This window comes from Seriola lalandi, unplaced genomic scaffold, assembly GCF_002814215.2.
Source record: "Seriola lalandi dorsalis isolate HSWRI2012SDOR001 ecotype SW California unplaced genomic scaffold, Sedor1 jcf7180002054402, whole genome shotgun sequence".
In the NCBI taxonomy this organism is placed as follows: Eukaryota; Metazoa; Chordata; class Actinopteri; order Carangiformes; family Carangidae; genus Seriola; species Seriola lalandi.
Genome location: NW_019524955.1, coordinates 728,797 through 749,923, shown reverse-complemented (window position 1 = coordinate 749,923; position 21,127 = coordinate 728,797). Strand labels below are relative to the sequence as shown.

The following is a 21,127-nucleotide window of genomic DNA, read 5'->3' as shown; positions in this document are numbered from 1 at the left end:
CAAACCAGTGATGTATGGTTTCTTTTACAGAGCCAATGAACCAAAGAACCAACTGAACTGACAGTAAACATCAAATGCGCAGTATATAGGAAAAATATCTAAGAAATAATCTTCAAAATATTTACCATTAACTCACAATGACACACTTCTGTGATAATGCACAATCCTTTATTTTCCTGCCTCAATATGCTGTCTCAAACTTATGACAGATCTTACACAGAGAACCTTACACCTTGACTGACGGAAAGGAAAAAACATAACTAAAAAGCAACTTTGAATTCTGAGCATTGGGTTTTATCTAGCGTGGTTAGCTATAAATATGTAAATTGAATAAATGCCAGGTTATAATATAGTTGTGAGGTGGACCAGAGCAACTTGTAACTATTTGAGATGATAATCTGTAATTTGCTTGTTTACTTGCTACTGCCACCTCTCAATGCTTGGGACGGAAAGACTGGTGAAGTAAATTTCAAATGCACAAGTACAGTGTCCACACGTCTGCGTATGTGTATAATAATGCATGCAATATTGTTGTCATTAGCAGATTTGCATCAGTGCCCAATCAGCGTTGCACATTAACAAAGGGGTCAACACAAAGCTGCATTTTCACACATGCATAGAGCAAATCAAGTTTCCAGCACGTAATGGGCAGCTACAATCATAACTGATTGCACAACATTGGTAGCTGAGTCAAGGACAGTTTAACAAACACACTTGTATGTAGCTAGCGAAACATCTGTCAAAGATCCCAGGATTATCAACAATGTGCATGTGCAAATTTCCAAAAAATACCGCTCCCCTTCTCGCTTGGCTAGCAAATTACATGATGAATGCAAACAGGCATCAGATCCTTTAAAGGACAGAATACTGCTCTGAGATGTAAGGAGAGATATAGCTTCCACTTCAGTATCATTCTGAATGATGTCTATTTTTTATCTTTAACTGTCCTGATGGCACGCCACTCACCTGGTTGGATAAAACACCTGCCAGGCTTGATAATTTTTTCCTTACGTGCATCAGCTGTGTGCCCTGGAAATCTCATATTTTTATATTTTTCTCTGGTTTTATTGAGGAGCCACATTGTCTGGAATGATCTGCAGCAGTAATAGGTATAAAACAGGGCAGATGTCCTGCAGCCTTGACATAAAGTATGTGCATTTATACTGAGGGCCTCTCTTCCAGATCTGCTCTGAGTCAGTCAACTGATCTCAGTAAATCAGTTGCAGTATCATGATTGCTGTCTGTTATAGTGAGTGCCGCTACTGGCTTTGCAGCGGTGCCAGTCAAGTTTATGGATACGTCAATTTCTTTCTCTTGCAAAGAGCATCAGTATTGCGAACAGCAGTTTGCTTCTGGCTCCAAAACACCTGCCATAAACTCAAGCTCAGTGTGTAGCCCCACTTTAAGAAGACCATCATTGTCCTTGTCCTGAAAAATCTAAAAACCACCTGCCCCAATGACTATCACACATTAGCACAAACTTCCATTGTTATGAAGTTCTTTAAGCAATTAGTCAAAGCCCACCTCATCTCCATGCAGAACTCACTGAACGCCCTACAGGTTGCATACAAGCAAAACAGATCCACAGATGATGCCATCGTACATGCCTTCCACACCTTCCTCACTGATGTGGAGCAAAGGGGCACAATATAGAAGAATGCTGATGAGTTCAGCATTTTGTACCACTGTGCCCTCTCAGCTGGCCATCAAGCATAGAGACTTTGGACTGAGCAGTGCCTTCTACAGCTGGCTCCTGAATTTCAGAGCAGTGGTCTAGGTCATATGTGTGATTGAAAAAAACAACACCAGTTCAGTTAATTCAGTCAAATTTATAATATATGACTGGACCACAGTGCCACATGTGAACAATAACAAAGCAAATTTCAGTTGCATTTTTCAATCAATTTATTAAATTAGCCCCTGTTTATCTTCTGGCCTGCCATTTAATGGATTACTTGCCGACCCCTGCCCTAAAGTGTGACACTTGGAGACATCACCTCCTCCACCATAACACTCAAGAGTCCCCCAGGGTTGTTTGTTAAGTCTCATCCTGTACTCCTGCTTCACCAGCGACCATCACAAAGTTCGCTGATGACATCACCATCATCAGCCTGATCACTGGAAATGACGAGTTGGACTAGAGAGAGGAGGCCATAAAAGACCCCCATCTACATCCATAGAACACCTGCGGAGAGAATCATCAGCTTCAGCTTCCTTGGGGTCCACACTAACAAGGACCTTAAGCTGTCAACTCATATTGAGTCAGTGGTGAGGTCCACGAGCCAACATATTTTTCCTCAGGAGACTGAGAAGGTTTGGCGTCTACAGGAGGATACTCTGCAACTTTTTACATATTCACCATTGAGAGTGTCCTCTCTTGCTGCACGGTATGGCAACAGCTCTAAGCAGGACCATTAAGTCCTGCAGAGCTGCTCAACACATCACCAGACCTGACCTGTGACCCATGCAGGACCTCTACATTCAGAGGAGCATGTGGAAAGCTGGAAAAATCAAGGATCCCAATCCAAATGAAGAATATCTACTTAAATAGATATTGTGTAAGAATTCAGACTTGTAGTGTGATTATCTAACATTTCTACTGAGGTGATAGAGGCCCCTCCTGAATGTCGTTTGAAGCCACATTATTTGCATATGCAAGCTGTACACAAACATTTCCTTCCCTCTCTAATATAAGGAAGTATTTAATGACTGAACTTGTCAGTGACGAGTGCCACTGTTCTTCAGTAGCTCAGCTGGACGGATCTTGCCATGTATTTCCACTGTAAACTGGTCATATTGATACTTGCACTGACTCTTGATGGTCAAGGTAAGTGTAGGTATAATGTATATATACTTGTGTGTGTGTGTGTTTGTGTGTGTGTGTGTGTGTGTGTGTGTGTGTGTGTTAAAATATACTCTGAGTAAATGTTACTGAGTTACATTTTGAAAAGGTTACGCGTTATGAGAGAGTAAAAAAATGTTACATGGTGATAATAATAATATATACCTAACTTAATAAATTAAGGAACATCTTTAGGCTCCCAGACATATAGATTGTTTCCAGGTGAGAACTGCATCAAAAGCAACCAATAAATTCAAGCCACCTTTAGAGCCTTTGCATACAGCTGATAATAACACCACGGCTGGAGTCCATAGATGCATAGTAATATTAGGCTATATGAATAAAATAGCTGCCACTTCTAACAGCAGTATAAAGCCGCAGAAAAGTTGAAGATTTATAAATATTATAAACATAAACTCCAGAGTGGCTGCAACTGAAAGCCGAATTAAAAAAAAACTTAAGAATGAAATTACTGATTTTTTAAATATTCCAAAATTACAACTACACAAGAAAAGCAATTTTGTTACGGTAACAAGAGTAAGCTTACACCCCATGTATACACACGTGGGCATACAAAATGAACATAACAACATGAACACACCTCTAAACCAGTTTCAACACCAATTGTTTTCACTAGTGTATACAGGAGAAATCATTGGAGGCCACGAGGCTGTCCCACATAGCAGGCCGTACATGGTGCTTCTGGTGCAACACATGGAGGATAACAAAACAAAACACTGTGGTGGATTCCTTCTGAATGAGGATTTTGTGATGACAGCAGCCCACTGCCAAGCCAAGTCAGTTTTACACACTTTTTGTTGAAGTACTGAGAATTCTGGTTCCCATGATGAGATTTCTTAACCCACCAACAACCTAGACTCATGTGTTGAAATTGGCAGATATATTTCATGACAGCTCTGTGAACTGTGACATAAATTTAAGTCTCTAAATATTTGTATTTTTGTGTAAACAATGCTCTGTCCAAGTAACTAATCTATTTATTGCCATATAACTTTTTTATCTTAAATTTTGTCAGGTCCTACAATGTCCTTCTAGGAGTTCACGACTTCTTTAACACACATCAAGTACAGAAAATATCTGTGGAAAAAGCATTTCCACATAAAGACTACGATGCTATTCGTTTTAAAAATGACATAATGCTTCTTAAGGTAAGAAAATCCTCACAGTTATAAAGCAAATTTTGGCTTTTGTCTATTTTTGTTATTCCAAGTTTTCGTTTCTTATTATTTGCAAATGCTCAGTTGAATGCATTAACAAAATTGAATTGAATTTTCCTTTATCTCCCCTGTTCCTGTGTTTTTCATTTCTTCCCACTTGTGTTTATCATGTTAGTAACAAGTGGTGTATTGAATCAAAAGGACAACAGCAATATTGTACATATAAATGTTTATAATTTTTGAATATCTTTTTTTTCTCTCCCTGTTCCTCAAGTTGAAGTCCAAGGCACATTTCAACAAAAATGTGAAACCCATTGCTCTCGCAGGCCAAGATGATGGCTCTCTGCCTAAATCATGTATAGTCTCTGGCTGGGGAAGAAGCAACGAAAACAATAACTTGATGTCTGTAAAGCTCATGGAAGTCAATGTAACACTCACTGACAATGAGATGTGTGCCCAGAATCAGTGCTACTGCTCTGAGGGAGAGACTGGACCGGGGAAAGTACGTACATTTATGAAATATAACATGTACAAAAATACTTTGGTCAACTGATAATTAAATCACAGTTACTGAGGCAATCACTGCAAACTGTATGTACTTCCAGGGAGACTCTGGTGGTCCATTGGTCTGTGAAGATGGAAAGGCGTACGGGGTGGTGGCTACCTCAGCTAAACTGGCTGCGTCAAAAACAATCTATGCTTATACTAAAATTCCTGAGAGTATGAAGTGGATCAATAGCATGATGGAACATGTATATTTGAGTACCTAAGTGACTGTGTAGGTATGGCTTGAAATCAGAAACTTAACTGTAGACTCAATGCTGTTTAGTAGGTGTATTACCTACTGATGTTAGACAATATGTCCTATGCTATTAAAAACAACATTACATATATTAAATGCATTACTGCTTTGTGCATGTTCTTTTAGACTAGATTGAATGAGAACACAGGCTCCTGTATGTTTGTTTTGCATCATCTTTTGAAACAATAAACTGTTGCTCTCTCACCATGTTCTCTCAGTGCCTCTGTACACATCTCTGTTTGAACATGAATTAAATCAACAAAAAAGACAACACTGCCTCCTTGTGAACAAAGTCTAATGATGCAACAAGAAGAGGTTCACTGTTTACTTGTTGAAGTCAGAGCTGAAAGTCTCTTATTTATAAGCTCTAAATCTAATTAAGTCTCTATCTGTTGTTAAACACATCCTGTCATTGCATTTTTAGGAACATGTGACAGAACAGCTCAGGGTGGACACTGCCACTGCTGTCATTTTCCAGTTATTAAAGCACTTCTTGGTTCCAACTTCCAGGTTATTTAAGCATTAAAAAAATATATTACCATACCAAATGTTAGTTAAATGTATTCTACATTTATTTTAATATAATTTGATATTACAGTAACTTCTGGGATCATACCAGTTAAGGCCATACCAGTTAAGGCCAGGGTTTTGTATTTTACCACACTTAACTGACAAAATCTAGCCCAAATTCATAAAACCTTGTCTTCCATATATGTTTATTTTCAGATCTACTAAATAAAATAAGTTGCACTTGGTAGCCTTCAAAAAAAATGACAGATTTGGTGGGTTGATATTCTGCTGCTTCACAGCTATGGCAGAGGATGTGGTTAATGATATAAATCTATACTTCTTGTAAATCAGAAAGATGAACCATGTGTGAACAAACCTGGCCCAGTCCACAATCAGGCACGATCTGCTTCAGACTAGATGATAAAAAAGGGTGAAAAGGTAATTTGGATTGCACTTATACACCATTTCACAAGGATATAAAAACACCAATAAAAGCACACACGGGCTAGCACAAACTGTATAAAATTATGCAAAACTGCAGCATGATAAGTCCATTTACTAGCCCTCTTTTCCCAGATCACTACATCAATCCAATTGGTATTGAAACCAGGAAATACTCTGGCAAGAAGACACATTTTTATTGTCCCCATGGTCTCCCACCATCCCATATCAACAGCTGAATCCCTCGTCCAGATTCCTCCTTGCATTACACAAAGATAAATTATGCAATTAACTTCATCTGTCTCACAGGCTATAGCACTTGACTGGCTAAAGCCAATATCAGTGTCTTCTGATAATAATTAAACAGCTACTTTGAATTAAGTTGCGATTGTAAAATAAAAGACATACCATTCAGGTTTACATCAGCAACATCAAGCTGAGTTTCATGTACTTCAGTTTCTCACAACATCAATATGCTAATCAAAGATCTACCAGGAAAAGAATGACTAAACGTTTCCAACTGGTATCAGACCAAATTATCTAATTTCATCAAATCGATACCCGCATGCATGCGTCTGCTGACATTACTTGATTTTGCGAAATGCTGCGAATTCACTGCCCCCTGCAACGTGTCTCAGTGTGCAAGTCAAATCACTATTCCCGCTCCTAACTCCCTCATATTCAATCTCAAGCTGAGTTTTAAGGAACAGCTTGGCATCTCTCACTCCATATTTCTCTTCAGCCTAAATCCGCAGAGTCTTTCCATATCCAAACTGCTTCCTCTGCATCATGGCAAGGAATCCCTGACTAAACTGTTGCAGGCGGTCAGTCTCACCTCCATATGAAGAACTTTTGGTGGACAATGAAGCCATAAAGCTTCACTGAGATGCGTTTGACTTCATTTTCATACTTAAATGGTTTGGCGCTTGTTAATGGGGAAAGTAAAGGACATGGGGTCCATTCACATATAATTGAAAATAAGATTTCAATGTACAGTATGAGTAATAACATGTTATGATATACTGCTGTTTCACAACTCAGACAGAGGAAACGGTTTGTGGTGTTATCTATGCTTCCTGTTGTTTACAAATGAAATAAAGGATGCAAGAGCAGTTCCAACAGATGTGAAAAAGCAATATGTACACAAGACCCAGAGCGAGCAGGTATTCGAGACTGCCTTGCAGCATATGAAGATTTTATTTATGATTAATTGAAATTGAAATTTTCATTTGGCAATGGAAAGCGTAAGGCATATGTAAGCCAAAGAAAAGGGATGTAGTAAAGAATTACAATTATTTGTCACAAAATACGTATGTAAATTAATTAATATACTGCCATGACACACCATCCAATTTTTGCTATACTACACTCTAAGGTCCTGCCCTTAATATTGTATTATTAACGCTCATATGTCAAAGCTGTTGAACACCAGCCCCATGACAAAATCATCAGGTCCTTTTTCCAACCGTCATGATTGCTGTCTGTTGTAGTGAGTGCTGCCACTGACTTTGAAGCAGCGACAGTGATGTTGTTTCTCTGGTGGCAAAGAGCATAATTTCTGTGAACAGCAGTTTTCTTTTTCCAAAACACCTGCCATAAACTAACAGTGCTATAATATGTCTCAGTCATCAACTTTGGTGAAAGGGATATCATGCTGAGATCTGAATGAATCTGCACATACAGTATGTACTGTTACAGAGTAGCTGACTAGCTCTATAGAAATGTTTCTGACTAACTTTATGACTAACTGAATAGATACAGAATCCAGGTTACTTAATTGTTTCTTTGGTAGCTCAGGGGTCATATTTCACAAGTACTCAAGGTGAAACTCAAGGTTAAAGCCCCTCCTTATGACTGTGCTACGGTGATGTTTGCATTGGCCCTATTCAGGTTACAAAAGCACTTCCTTTTCTCTCTAATACAAGGAAGCATTTAAAGGCTGATCTTGTCAGTGATGTGTGCAGCTGTTCTTCAGTAGCTCTGTTGGACTGATCTCACCATGTTTTCCCACTGTAAACTGGTCACATTGATGCTTGCACTGACTCTTCATGGTCAAGGTAAGTCTCATGTTTATATGGCAATTAAATAAAAAAATTGAAGTTTTTATATAATTCAATTTTTTTCCTCTTTATCCAGTGTATACAGGAGAAATCTTTGGAGGCCACGAGGCTGTGCCACATAGCAGGCCACACATGGTGCTTTTGGAGCAGCACATGGGGGAAGACAGAATAAAACACTGCGGTGGATTCCTTCTGAATGAGGATTTTGTGATGACTGCAGCCCACTGCCAAGCCAAGTCAGTTTTACACACTTTATGTTGAAGTACTGAGAATTCTGGTTTTCTTAACCCAACAACAACCACTGAGACTAATGTATTGGCAGTGGTGACATAAATTCAATGTCTTTTTTATGTCTATTTTTGTGAATACAATGCTCTGACCAAGAAACTAATCTGTTTCCTCCCAGATAACTTTTTCATATTAACTTTTATCATTTCAGGTCCTACAAAGTCTTACTAGGTCTCCACGATGTCCATAACAGTAAAGAAATACAGCATGTATTTGTGGAACAAGCATTTCCACATAAAGAATACGATGAAAAAGAATTAAAAAATGACATAATGCTTCTTAAGGTACTAGTAATAGAATTGTATTTAAAACCCTTGTACTTAATGGTAGAAATATCTATTTTTTCATCTCTTCCCCCTTGTGTTTATCATGTTAGTAACAAGTGGTGTATTCAATCAAAAGGACACAGCAATATTGTACATATAAATGTTTATAATTTTTGAATATATTTTTTTCTCTCCCTGTTCCTCAAGTTGAAGTCCAAGGCACAGTTCAACAAAAATGTGAAACCCATTGCTCTCGCAGGCAAAGATGATGCCTCACTGCCTAAATCATGTATAGTCTCTGGCTGGGGAAGAAGCGACAAAGTAAATAGACATATGACTCCAAAGCTCATGGAAGTCAATGTAACACTCATTGACAATGACTGGTGTACCACAGAAAAGTTGTACTGCTCTAAAGGAGAGAATGGACCGGCTGAGGTATGTACATTTATGAAACATAACATGTACAAAACCACTTTGGTCAACTGATAATTAAATCACAGTTACTGAGGTAATCACTGCAAACTGTATGTACTTCCAGGGAGACTCTGGCGGTCCATTGGTCTGTGAAGATGGAAAGGCATACGGGGTGGTGTCTGCCTCTGGTATCTTAAACTCAAATGGAGCCCAAATCTATTGTTTCACGAAGATACCTGACTATAGAAACTGGATTGATGGGATCATTGGACATATTGGAAATGGTCCAAATGCATCAAATCACAACATTTGAATTTACAGTTTTTCAGGGTATTGTATAACATTACAGAATTATAGAGTTGATGATTGAGATGCTAGTATTACCTGCCACAGCAAATGCTTGAAACAGATTTAATCAAAATATGCTTTACTTTGATGATACCACATGATACAAATTTTTGTGTATAAAGTTGAGTCAGAAGACTGAGAATAGTGTACGCTGGTGCAGTGTGGACTCTACATTTTCTGTCGATATGCTTTAGGTTTTATGAAGAAATATAGAAATTTAAACCAAGCAGGCCGGATTTAAACAAGCCAATCATGAAATACAAATTGAGTATATATATTAAAGGTTCTGTCAACAAGATTTTAAACATTAATATAGCAGCAAACAAGTATTTTCTATGCAAAGATATAGTGGAGTAATGGCATTTAACTTAAGCAACTTTATTCAGTTGAGCCTCTTGTTTGGCGTTTAGTGGCCACTTTCACTGAGCCCTGTAACACTTTGCTGACTGAGAACATGTATTGGGAGGCCAGAGGTGACGCTGACATAGCATTTGTTTTGGTCTGAGATGGTGGTGGTTTAGTGCGCCATCTAGTGGCAATGGTGATTGTTTACAGAACCTTTAAGTCAATCCTAAACAGATATAACAGCTATTGTTTTCATATATAATGTGGCCTATGCTCTTAAAACATATACATGTTAATACATTATTGCTTTGTGCATTCTCTTTTACACTAGACAAAATGAGAACACAAGATCCTCTAAGTTTGTTTTGTACCATCTTTTGAAACAATAAACTGTTGCTCTCTCATCGTGTTCTCTCAGTGCCTCTTTACACTTCTGTCTGAACATGAATTAAGCCAACAAAAACGACAACACTACCTCCTTGTGAACAAATTGTACTGATGCAAAAATTGTTCACTTGTTGAAGTCAGAGCTGAAAGCGTGTGCTCATTTATAAGCTCTAAACCTAATCAAGTCTTCCTATTTTCAGACTATTTAGACATGAAATAAATTTAGGCCATTTTGCTTTGTTACCACTCCAAAGTTAGCAAGAGCATATGATGCTATTAAGAAATAAATAACAAATCATAATGTACTGTCAGTATATTTGTGTTGAGAAAAATTTAAGGACAAAATAACCCTCCTGTTGCTCATTAGCGATGTTAGTCACCCAGTGTTTTGCACAATTACAGCAAGGTCTGCTTTCAACAGCAGTGGTGCAAACCAGATGTTACATGATGAGAAGTTGGGGAAACAAAGTAGATTACTCAGACTTCTTAGAAGTTTTCACAGAGAGAAACTTCTACTTGAAACTTCTGAAAACTGGTACTTGCCCCCACATTATTCATGTGGATCAATTATATCCATTTAAATTCTCCGGTAAGTTTAAATCTGTTGCAACAGACACCATTACTACAAGAATTTTACCTACCTTATTTACATAGTCACTCATCTATACCTACAGTATGAAATTTTCTATCATATATGCTTTACAGTCATGATACTGGCCTATTTTCTATCATGGTAAAATTATTAAAAACTTTATCTGGTTCCATAGGTAACAGTGAGGCACTTGTAGTTAAATGCATTTAACTGTTTGCACAGTTATCCATCTGTGACCAGCATATTTCAAATAATGGCGCTTTAAGCAGCATTTTGCCGTAGACATATTAATGCTCAAAAGTGGAAGAAATCTTTTGAATTTGGTGATTGTGGTGATCAGTTTGACTTTAGCACCACCATCAGACAGTTTCTATTTCTTTCATGACAACATTGGTGATTACCAATTAGAAAATGCACAGGCAGTAAGTACATGCACACTCTATATGTACACACACACACATATATATATATATTTTTTTTTTTTCAATTTTAGAGCAATTTGAGATGAATACTGAGAGCCTAGGTTCTCAAAGTCGGGTGCACCACTATAGGTCCTTGAGTGGGTTTACCAGGGGGGTCTCCATAGCAAATTCATGAATTATTAAACTTCTGCATTATTTCAACTACATATATCTCTCTCTCTCACACACACACACCATTTCAAGTACCGAAAATCTTTCAATGATCATAAAAAACAAAACAAAAAAAACAGATAGTCGTTAAGCTCGCCTATAGAGCATTTTCTAGCTCTCCCTCCACCCTTGTTTGTCGTCTCTCCTCTGTTACTGATGTGTCTGGCTCTATTGTGTCCTCTGCTCTCGCTTTTTGGTTTTGCCCAGGTAATGAAGGGGTAGAAGGACTTTACATCTTTATCTCTCACCGAATTAACACATAATTATAACGTGTTCCCTAAGCAAATATTTAAATATTTTCAAATCTTAATATATGGTTGATGCAGTTTAGTGTGTGAACTGCTCACCTCTCTGTCACCATCTCTTCTGTCTTCTTCCTGCTTCTCCTCCTTCTGTAGCTCATCACCCTCCTTGTCTCTGCTGCCCTCTGGAAAATCATTAAATCGTAGTACATGAAGCTCAAAATAACATATTCTGAGTTGGTTTGACTGCATGCACATAAACACAAAACTATCTAACAATAAAGTTCCAATTCAAATTCAGTGCACTATGAATCCATTAAATTTTCTTTCAGTAATACTAAATGTGAATGGAAAAGAACAGACTAAACTATTAATTTAGTCTCTTTTGTTCAAACTACTTCTCAACATTATATTCTAATGTCTTAGTATCACAGCATCATGTCAACAGTTCATGCAGCAGATTTGGACTAATGAAACCCAGTTCGTCGTTTCCTCATAGTCACGTTTATTTATCATGCGTCACATTCACAAGCATTCATGTTGCACTTTAATGTTCATCAAACTATGCATGCAGTGACCTGAGTTCAATAGTTTATAAGAATTAAGGTTTGTTTTGTGTTGCCTATATGCCAATTCAAAGTCAAGGAGCCGTAGCAGGAAGATGGGCTCAATAAAGCTTTTTTTTTTTTTTTTGACAAACAGGGTTGTAACGTTAACTCTCATGTAGGTAGGTGAACAACCAGCTAACGCTAGCTAGTTCAACTACAGAACTCACGTTACTTTAGCGTTACTGTAGTTGTCATGGAAAATTAGTATTCACGCATTCTGCGTCGCTGTTGCTGACGACATTCATTGATTGAACAGGCTGGTTTAAAATATCCTGTACAAGCCTGTTTCCCTTACCTTGTGATGTCTTTCGGAAAAGATCCAAAGACTTAATTGTTTTGTTTTTCTTTTATTGCTCCCTAGGAACGCCATTTTACTTAGTAGTAGTAAAATTACCCACTCTGTCGGCGGCTGCTGCATTAGAGTCAATGACTCAGTGCACTGACCAATGAAAACCAAAGTATACCTACATGCATGACATCGATTGGCTCCTACACCGACAACTACCCCACCCTCTGTCTCTCTAAAATTTAGCCAAACACAAATACATACCGAGCTTCTATGGCCCCGCAGCAGAGCGACTAGTGAGAATTATAAAGTGCAGATTGTCCTAACCTGACGCTGTACGATGAACAGTAAATGTTATCGGTGGCTATGACATAAACTTGCAGTCTCAAGGGAGAATCATCGTCCTCTAAACCTTGAAAAAAGGATATTGCTTCAAATTGCAATGATCAAATGATGGTTCATTAAGTACTTAAGCAAAATGTTTCATAACACAGCTATGTCCTAATTTGCTTTTTTTTTTCTTCACATTGGAGTTATACAGCGTTATGTTGATGGGCAATATAGCCTAAGCATGTTTCTGATTCTATTAAGGGTCCTTTTAGATCTTGTAGCCTGCCACTGAATAGAAATAAAGACTGCAAAATTCGAATTACTTTATTCTGTATGGGTAGATGGACTATTTTATGTGGCGCTGAACATTTATCATACTAATAATTGAGAGTAAGAGCTTTTAGGGTATTCAGAAACATTCATAACAAGGCTTGACGAGGACTTTTCACATTTCAGCATAGCTGCACATTAACAGTGGAAACACTACATGACAACCTACTTTAGTTACATCACTGATACTCACCATAGCTGTTATAACATACCTAGGTGGCTGGTGGATCTCCATCTCATCACTCACTCCTGAAATGTAGGACAAACAAGTAACATTAGCGTGTGTGACGATAGCTTTATAGAAAATATTACTTATTTCTAAGTTTTCCCTGTATCCCCCACCCAAAGAGTATCCACCACAATTGTTGTATCCTCTTCTGCAGTGTTTGTTCCATATCTTTTGTCCCATTTCTATCCACACTGAAGTCTCAGTTTCACTTTACAACACATTTTGCACCAAGGACAGAAGGTTTTCTGAATCTCTTTCCATAAAGCATCAAATACAGGATTTTTAAGCAAGTAATGCAAGACATCATTAAAATGCTGCATATAGGATAATGTATCAGTCAAAATATTTCAATAATATACAGTATATGATAAATATAACACTCTATATGGGGCAATTTTGCATAATGACTGCTTTTACTTTTGATACTCTAAGGATATTTCTCTACTCATCCAAATGTACTTTCTTTACTTTTGAGTGAGTATTTATTGTGTATAATTGGTACTGTGTTCTAAGTTTGATGGCATATTTTTCTTTGTCTGTTTTCTGATGCATAGTTCCATGTTCATCATTTTGCTTTCCTCAGTTACAGCAATTATATTGTGTCATATTTCATTGTTGTGTCTGAACTTTTTTTTTCTACTTTTGATTAAATTCTTTTGCAGTACTCTTTCTCTAAAGTCAGTGAAGTTTTTATTAAAACATCAAAACATTTGGTGTCTGTTTTAAGAACTGCATTAAGAGTTGTGAGAATGATGTTTCTGATGTGTGACTTGTATCAAAACGATTGAGGAAAACTGTTAAGAGGCTTGAACAAACTAATACTACTCTAGTCCACTAGGTGACAGCACTGAATCTTGACAAAATTCCCCACTGGTCCCTTTGGCATTAACATGCAGTTTGCAACATAGTTTGGGTCATATTTAGGGTTAGACTTAAAGACAGTAGACCCTTTACCTAGTGGTACCTAAACCAGGTGCAGCAAAGATTATAATATCATTCACATTCAGTGTGGAATATGGCAAGGCAGGAAAATGAGTAAATAAATAGGATGGGTTAGAATGACAAAAAGGTTATATTCCTTGACCTGAAAGTCTGAAAGGAAGACTTTCAAGAGGTTAAAGCTAGTAAAAAGATAAAAGAAGCAATAAAGTAGGGAGATTATGAGGATTTATTTTTAACCACAATGACAACTGCAGACCACTGAGAAAAAATATAATTACATATACTTGCATTAAGCTGTTTTGAAACTGTGATCCTGGACTATCTAGAAACCAAACATGCTTGCTGTAGGCAATTATGATTAGAAAGTTACTACTGTCAAGTTAAAAATAGAAGTAGATACTGCTGCAGTAAGCACTTTAACTTCTGAACTACCCTTTTCTACCTCAGCACCTCCTACACACAAGTGCACCTCATGGCTTCCTGTGCAACACCACAGTTTTCCATTGTGGCAAGCTTAACTGACAACTTTAGTCAGGTGAGAACCTGCAAAACAGACGACTGAGATATTTGAAAAGAATGTACACAGAAGAACTGTGTTTATGCTAAGTAGTAAATGTTTTTCTGGTGCAGACTTGTTATATAATTTAACATGCCTGTCAATCAACCTGTCAATCAGCCGATTAATCACAGAATAATAGTGCTGTGTGCAGCACTATTTCTTCTTTAAGTGTCCCAGACAATTAATGTTTTTTTGTATTTTTGCCTTGTCATTTTTGTAATTTCATTTGATAGAAGAAGAGGGACAGAAGACAGAAGGGGGCACTCTAAGCAAACCTATAGCTGGCTTCCTCATGCAAGTTGGAGTCTGGACCAGCTTCTCCTCTAAGAGGTTCATTGACTGCAACCTACAAGTGCTATGTCCTGCACTTGACTCTGTTTGATGTTGATTACTATTCCGGAGCCGCAGCTTTGCAGAGGCTCAGTGTTTCGGTGCTTCACTGGTTGAATATGACTGTGATGCCTGCTTTGTTTATCTTCGAAGATTATTCATTTATCATTATTTATTTTACTGCATAATACCAATCAATGCATATTTGAATACAATACACCAGTACATTCCAGAGATACGAATTATATGCATAGAAGATATATGTAGTTTTTATTCATTCTACCAAACATCTGTGTTGCAAATATCACATATATGAAGTTACACGTCCTGAACTGAAAGATAATGATGCAAAAGGCTGCCTGTGTGCCTTTAAGAGGCAAGATCACATTGTTATTCTGGGTTTGTCCACAAGCCGACTGTGGAGGTGGACAGATAGTGGTTCTGAGGGTGGTGTGTGGGGGAGAGCGAAGATGTGGGAGGAGCGTGTGTAGGAGTCTCCTAATATGAGTCTCCAGGGGCCAGTATGGATTAAAAGAGAGAGAGAGAGAGAGAGAGAGAGAGAGAGAGAGAGAGAGAGAGAGACACTGCGATGGGGATAAGATGTCCTTTGGATGCATCCCATGTTTTACAGCACGTCCAAGGAGGCAGAGATTGATCCTGCGTTCCCCTCTTCTCCAGAATGGTGTTGCAGGCTGAACACTCAAGGCTAAGCTGCCCATTAACGAGCCAATAATTTGTGTCATTATGTGAAGACTGCAGCTGGTGCCACTGATGCACTGCTTCTCACATGTCAGTGCCGAAGACTGAAAGGAGTCTTAGCACCGCTCATTATAAAGCCGGCCTCTCATCCCTGCTTCCATCTTTTGTCTTGGAACCATGCATGGTAGACAAGGCTTGGCCTTGAGAGCTTATTTATTTCCTCACCAGCTCCCTTTTTGAAACACAGCATGCTCAATATGAAATCGATGTATTAAGTGTTCTCAAGTATGCAGAGTGACGTGCTGCCATTCCCACTCTATGCCTTTGGCTGTGATTACAGCTAATTTGAATGATTGAAATGCTTCCATAGTGGAGCTGGAGTGAGTGAAATGAAGGGCTCACACAGATGAAGGGGGAGGAGGCGAGAAAGGCTTGGCTCTACTCCAGGTGGAGGAGGTGAGTCATTCCCCACACAGATAGACAGTCTATCAGTGTGTGTGCATGTATCCGTGCATGTGTACATTGCCCAAATTATTGCTGAGAGAATAAAATAGTGCTGTGAGCAACAGAGGGATGAAGAATGAATGCCACTGTATACATTGTGCATCTCTGCGTGTTTGTTTTTGTGATTTTGCGTGCCAATTACAGTGGATATCTCCGGTTAATCTGTGTTTTCTGCAGATGAATAGTGACTGTATCTATGGTCTTTACGCCACCTGACTCCAATTCCCAAAGTCAGCGTAAGATTCCTGTGGCTCAGCATCAAACAAACTGAATGCAAACAGGAGTTTCAGTACAACAAAATAATTATTTTATAGATAAATTGAATTACTGAGTTATCAAGTACATTTGTGACAGTACATCTTACGTCTGTGTTGTTTATTAAAAAAAAACAGGACATGTCTCTACTGAAAGAGCTCTGGCCAAAACAGCAACACATTTAGTTAAGCATGCATTCATGTTCTATATTTGCACACTTTTGATCGTGTGCATCTGTGTACATTTATTGTTGCAAAACTAACAATGTGTGTATCTCTAGTTCATTTCTGTTTGTTGCAGAGGCATAGCAACTGTATTTTTAGGCCACCTGATTCCGCTGTCAAAGGTGGGCGTCAGATTCATGTGGTCTCGGCGTCAAACTAAATGAGGACAGCGAGAGGTTTCAGTAGCAGGCCTTGTAATGTTCTCCTGATCTTGAAACAAGATCATTTGGTTAACTACCATGTGTGTGTCATATTTTTTACTTAATTCATCTCACCAGGATAGTCTCTTGAGGTTGACACCTCTTTTTTTTCGAGAGAGAGTCGTGGACAAAGTGGCAGATCATTTAGATCTCGAGCATGCAATCACAAAAACACCCACCCACAGCGCTTGTTTAGGTATGCATGAGTTTCCTGTTATTCCATTTGCTCTTGAGAGACTTATCGGATAGTATAGACACAGATCTCACCATGTTCTCTCTCCTCAGACTCACCTCAGCATCCTCATCCTCCTCGACCTCACTGTAGCTTTTAACACCATCAACAATATCATCCTTCTCTCCTGCCTTGAATCCTCCCTCAGCGTTACTGGTACTGCCCTGTCCTGGCTGGTCATATCTCACAAACAGACAACAGTGTGTCAGCATTAACAGCTGTACCTCCTCTGTCCCAAGGTGTCCTGCACGGATCTGTGCTTGGTCCTCTTCTATTCGTCTTCTATGCTCCCCCCTTGGGAACATCATACGTTGTCATGGTCTCCACTTCCAGCTACACTGACGATGTCCAGCTCTACATTTCCACCAAGTCCATAACCACTGCAACTTACTCCACTTTGACCAACTGCATCACTAAAATTCAAGCAAGCCAACTACCTCAAACTAAACTGTGATAAATCAGACATCTGTCCCAATCTGTCCCAAATCTCTCAATATCTCCACTCTGAATCCTTCCCCACACATCCGCAATCATTTTTGACGTCTTCTTTGAACACTTTGTACAACAATCAAAACTGCCTTTTTCCATCTAAAAAGCAGAGCTTGCCTCCGTCTATCACTCTCCTTCTCTACTGCTGAAACTACTGAAACCAGAATTGACTACTGCAACAGCATTCTTTATGGTACATCATCCAAAGTCCCAAACAAACACCAAGAACTCTGCTGCACACCTGCTCACTCACTCCTGTGACCACATCACCCCTGTCCTCCAGAAGCTTCACTGGCTTTCTGTCCTACAAGTGAACCATTTTAAAGTCCCTCTCTTCACTCACAAAGCCCTCCATAATGAGGCCCCCTCCAACCTCACTCGACCTGTTCTATCACCGCACTCCTTCCTGCAACTTTCTGCTCCTATGATGCCAAATTCTTGTCTACACCATTCATGACCAAGCACCAGACCTGGGACGACAGAACGTTTTTCATTACTCCCTCTGGAACTCTTTCCCCAAACACATCCGAGACTGCACCAATCTGTCCGCAATTAATGTTGTGTGTCATAAGTTTTATTGCATTTCTATAATCATTTTTAATTATGAAATGCATCTCTGAGTACCATGAAAAGTGTTCTATAAATAAAATATTATTATTATTATCATTATTCATAAAGTGTTTCTGGATGACTGTAAGCAAGTTGTTAGTTACTTGTCATCCAACAAGGGAGGGGTGTATACAAAGAGGACATTCTGTTCTAGACAAAGCAAGCAAGCAGGCATACGACTCTAGTGCCTTCTTCCACCCCCGCCTGCCCATGCATGCCAACAAACTAGCCTGTCTTTTCCTAATATCTATCTATCCATCTATCTATCTATCTATCTATCTATCTATCTATCTATCTATCTATCTATCTATCTATCTATCTATCTATCTATCTATCTATCTATATCTCTGTCTCCTCCACCAACGCCATTGAGGAAGTGAAAATAAAAAGCTGTTGTCATGGAAACCTGCCATGCCTTTCCTCCTCTCCCTTCATCATCCCCTCAGCACACTCAAACTTGTAGACAGACATGCATGCTCTCTCTCTCTCTCTCACACACACACACACACACACACACACACACACACACACACACACACACACACACACACACACATACATACACAAAGCTATCTTGAATCTATTCTATAAACACTCAAGAGACACAGGCAATTTCAATAGGCAAACATGAAAAAGACGTCTCTTACGGAGACAGAGTGAGAATGCAGAGAAAGATATACAAGATACTATAAAAACTGCAAACCACTACAGTTCAGCCTATACAAACTTTTTTTTTTGCTGTCAATATCCTACACTACACCCCATAAGAAGAACACTAACCTACTCAACTCAAGTTTTCATTGCAAATTTCAAATTCTCTTTGGACCATCTGATCAGTAGTGATCTGTTGACTAAAACAAAACAAACAAACAAGAAAAAATAAACATTTTGCGTTTTTGTATTTGTGATATTAGCTACACATGTAAATGAATAATGCTGAAAGTTGAGCTTTTTCAAAAGAAAATGACTTATACAGCTCCAATAAAGATGACTTTAGCATAAATGTTCACCTCAAATATCTGATATATGATTGATATTGGATAGTACCACACTATCACATAAAAGCAGTACAGATAACAAGGTTGTTAAACACCAAGATGAAGGCGTTTTTCATAGTTTTTCCAGTTATTTTTTATTTTACCTCACAGATTTGTAGACAATCTCCTTTTGGCTGCTCTATTGCACATATTGCACAGAGGTTATATATACTGATTACAGCTACTAATTTATAAACAAATCAGTGGTGCTACCATGTAGGCCAAGACTTATTAATACATTTAACCAAACACCAAACCAGGGTTCCATGAGAAGACATTTTCAGATGGAGATGCAGCTGCTGCTGCTGCTACTGCTGTTGTTGCTGTTGTTGTCGTCCCTGTGGTGACAACGTGGTCAGCTTTGCTTGCAGTCTCCATACTTACGCATGTAATACAAACACAGGTGCACACAAACAGTAACACAGGTTGCTGTGGGTGTGTCCCCAGCTGTTTGTAAGTCTGAAGCACTTCCACTATGCCACCCATGTGTGCATGCTCCTGGGGGAGGGCACATATCCCACAGGTCTCCATTCATTCAAGGTGAGACGCAGATGACATGACAAGTTGCTACCATGACAACGGTTGGTTGGGTAAAGCCGTGTGGCATGAGCCTACATGTTGGCTGATAATGAAATTGCCCCTCCTTTCATCTCCTCCCCCTCTTCCACTGGAACAGAAGAAAGACAGGCTACCTGTCATGGTGTTCCAGTGTGTTGGGTTGCACAGGCCTGTGTTGACTTGTAACGTAGGTATTGAGAATCTGCAGATTCTGGTCAGGTGTCTGGCTACCGTCAGTCAATATCTAATCAATTCACTTGATGTAATTGTTCAGGCACTGATTGCTTCTAGAAACGAGATGGGGCCACTACCCTCCTAGTTGGCAATTTTGGGGGCAGGGATTGGTTCGTTGTTGCTTTCAGAGTGTGCAGTTCAGACACAGTGTAATTTGAATGTTAGCTTGCCACAGATTGATGAGCCTGTACTTCCCAACTCTGTCCTGATGTGATGCATTGAGCATGATTGGCATGTGGGGAGAGAAAATAAGCCAAAAGAAAACAGAAGAACAAAGTGTTTGTCAAATTAATCTATCATCCCCCCAACAGCTAATGTATTTGATATGATAATTATGTTTATTTATTTTCAGGCTACTTGTTACACTAATTAGACTTTAACAAGCTTACTAACAAGGCAGCAGTCTGCATGGGAGAGACACTTTGTTGTCATGTGTATGTTGTTCGAAGTTTTTTTTCTTTTTCTTTTCATTAAAAATACAATCATTGATGATAAAATCATATATTGGTATATTTACTTATAAACAATCTATAGTCAGTATTTAAATCAGCGTGGTTGGTCTTAATCAAATTATTTGACTTGACTCTAAACAGGTGAAACATCTGAATCCTTTACTACAGGACTGAATCTGGAAAAATCAATATTGTTATGTGTCGATAGAGTGTGTGCGTCCCCTCATCTGCAAATCATTGTGTCTCATAAAAGATCTTTTCTCCCCTTACATTCCAGTTCATTCACCCTGCTCTAAATATTGTATTCAAACAGACTGCCACTGCCTGTAGATAAGAAGATACATTGCCGGTGACATTTAAAAAGAATCACTACCCCCTCATCTGCCTGACCATTGTCAGCATCCTCCGTGGCCTATAATGAGAATGTGCACGCCCAGGCCATAATAAATAGCCTGTGTCCTGGTTAAATGCAACACCTCACTTTGGGTGCTATTTGGGCTGCATGATTCACTGTGATTCATGCCAGTGTGTGTTCTCTCTGTTCTCACAGATGAGCTGGATGACCAGGGGGAGGAAATAAGGACTGCAATGGGAACATGGATCATGGGTGTGTGTGTGTGTGTGTGTGTGTGTGTGTGTGTGTGTGTGTGTGTGTGTGTGTGTGTGTGTGTGT

General features: G+C 38.9%; 2 protein-coding genes across 2 annotated transcripts; both read left to right on the top strand.

The window, feature by feature from the left end:
- The first annotated feature begins 2,692 nt into the window (after positions 1-2,692).
- On the top strand, positions 2,693-5,026 carry LOC111657489 (granzyme E-like). Its single transcript, XM_023409678.2, has 5 exons — positions 2,693-2,827; positions 3,480-3,639; positions 3,879-4,011; positions 4,295-4,522; positions 4,626-5,026. The coding sequence occupies exons 1-5, from the start codon at positions 2,770-2,772 to the stop codon at positions 4,788-4,790; spliced, it is 744 nt and encodes a 247-aa protein (XP_023265446.1). The 5' UTR covers positions 2,693-2,769; the 3' UTR covers positions 4,791-5,026.
- Positions 5,027-7,704: 2,678 nt separating this feature from the next.
- LOC111657488 (granzyme B-like) lies at positions 7,705-9,898 on the top strand. The gene is made up of 5 exons (XM_023409677.2): positions 7,705-7,830; positions 7,910-8,069; positions 8,273-8,405; positions 8,595-8,822; positions 8,926-9,898. The coding sequence occupies exons 1-5, from the start codon at positions 7,773-7,775 to the stop codon at positions 9,112-9,114; spliced, it is 768 nt and encodes a 255-aa protein (XP_023265445.1). The 5' UTR covers positions 7,705-7,772; the 3' UTR covers positions 9,115-9,898.
- The last annotated feature ends 11,229 nt before the right edge of the window (positions 9,899-21,127 follow it).

Bases quoted from the DNA above. Each gene is read 5' to 3' on its own strand.
- LOC111657488 (XM_023409677.2), top strand. From the start codon at position 7,773: ATGTTTTCCCACTGTAAACTGGTCACATTGATGCTTGCACTGACTCTT. The intron at 7,831-7,909 runs GTAAGTCTCATG...CTCTTTATCCAG, and splicing joins ACTGACTCTTCATGGTCAAG to TGTATACAGGAGAAATCTTT. The intron at 8,070-8,272 runs GTCAGTTTTACA...TTATCATTTCAG, and splicing joins GCAGCCCACTGCCAAGCCAA to GTCCTACAAAGTCTTACTAG.
- LOC111657489 (XM_023409678.2), top strand. From the start codon at position 2,770: ATGTATTTCCACTGTAAACTGGTCATATTGATACTTGCACTGACTCTT. The intron at 2,828-3,479 runs GTAAGTGTAGGT...TGTTTTCACTAG, and splicing joins ACTGACTCTTGATGGTCAAG to TGTATACAGGAGAAATCATT. The intron at 3,640-3,878 runs GTCAGTTTTACA...AAATTTTGTCAG, and splicing joins GCAGCCCACTGCCAAGCCAA to GTCCTACAATGTCCTTCTAG.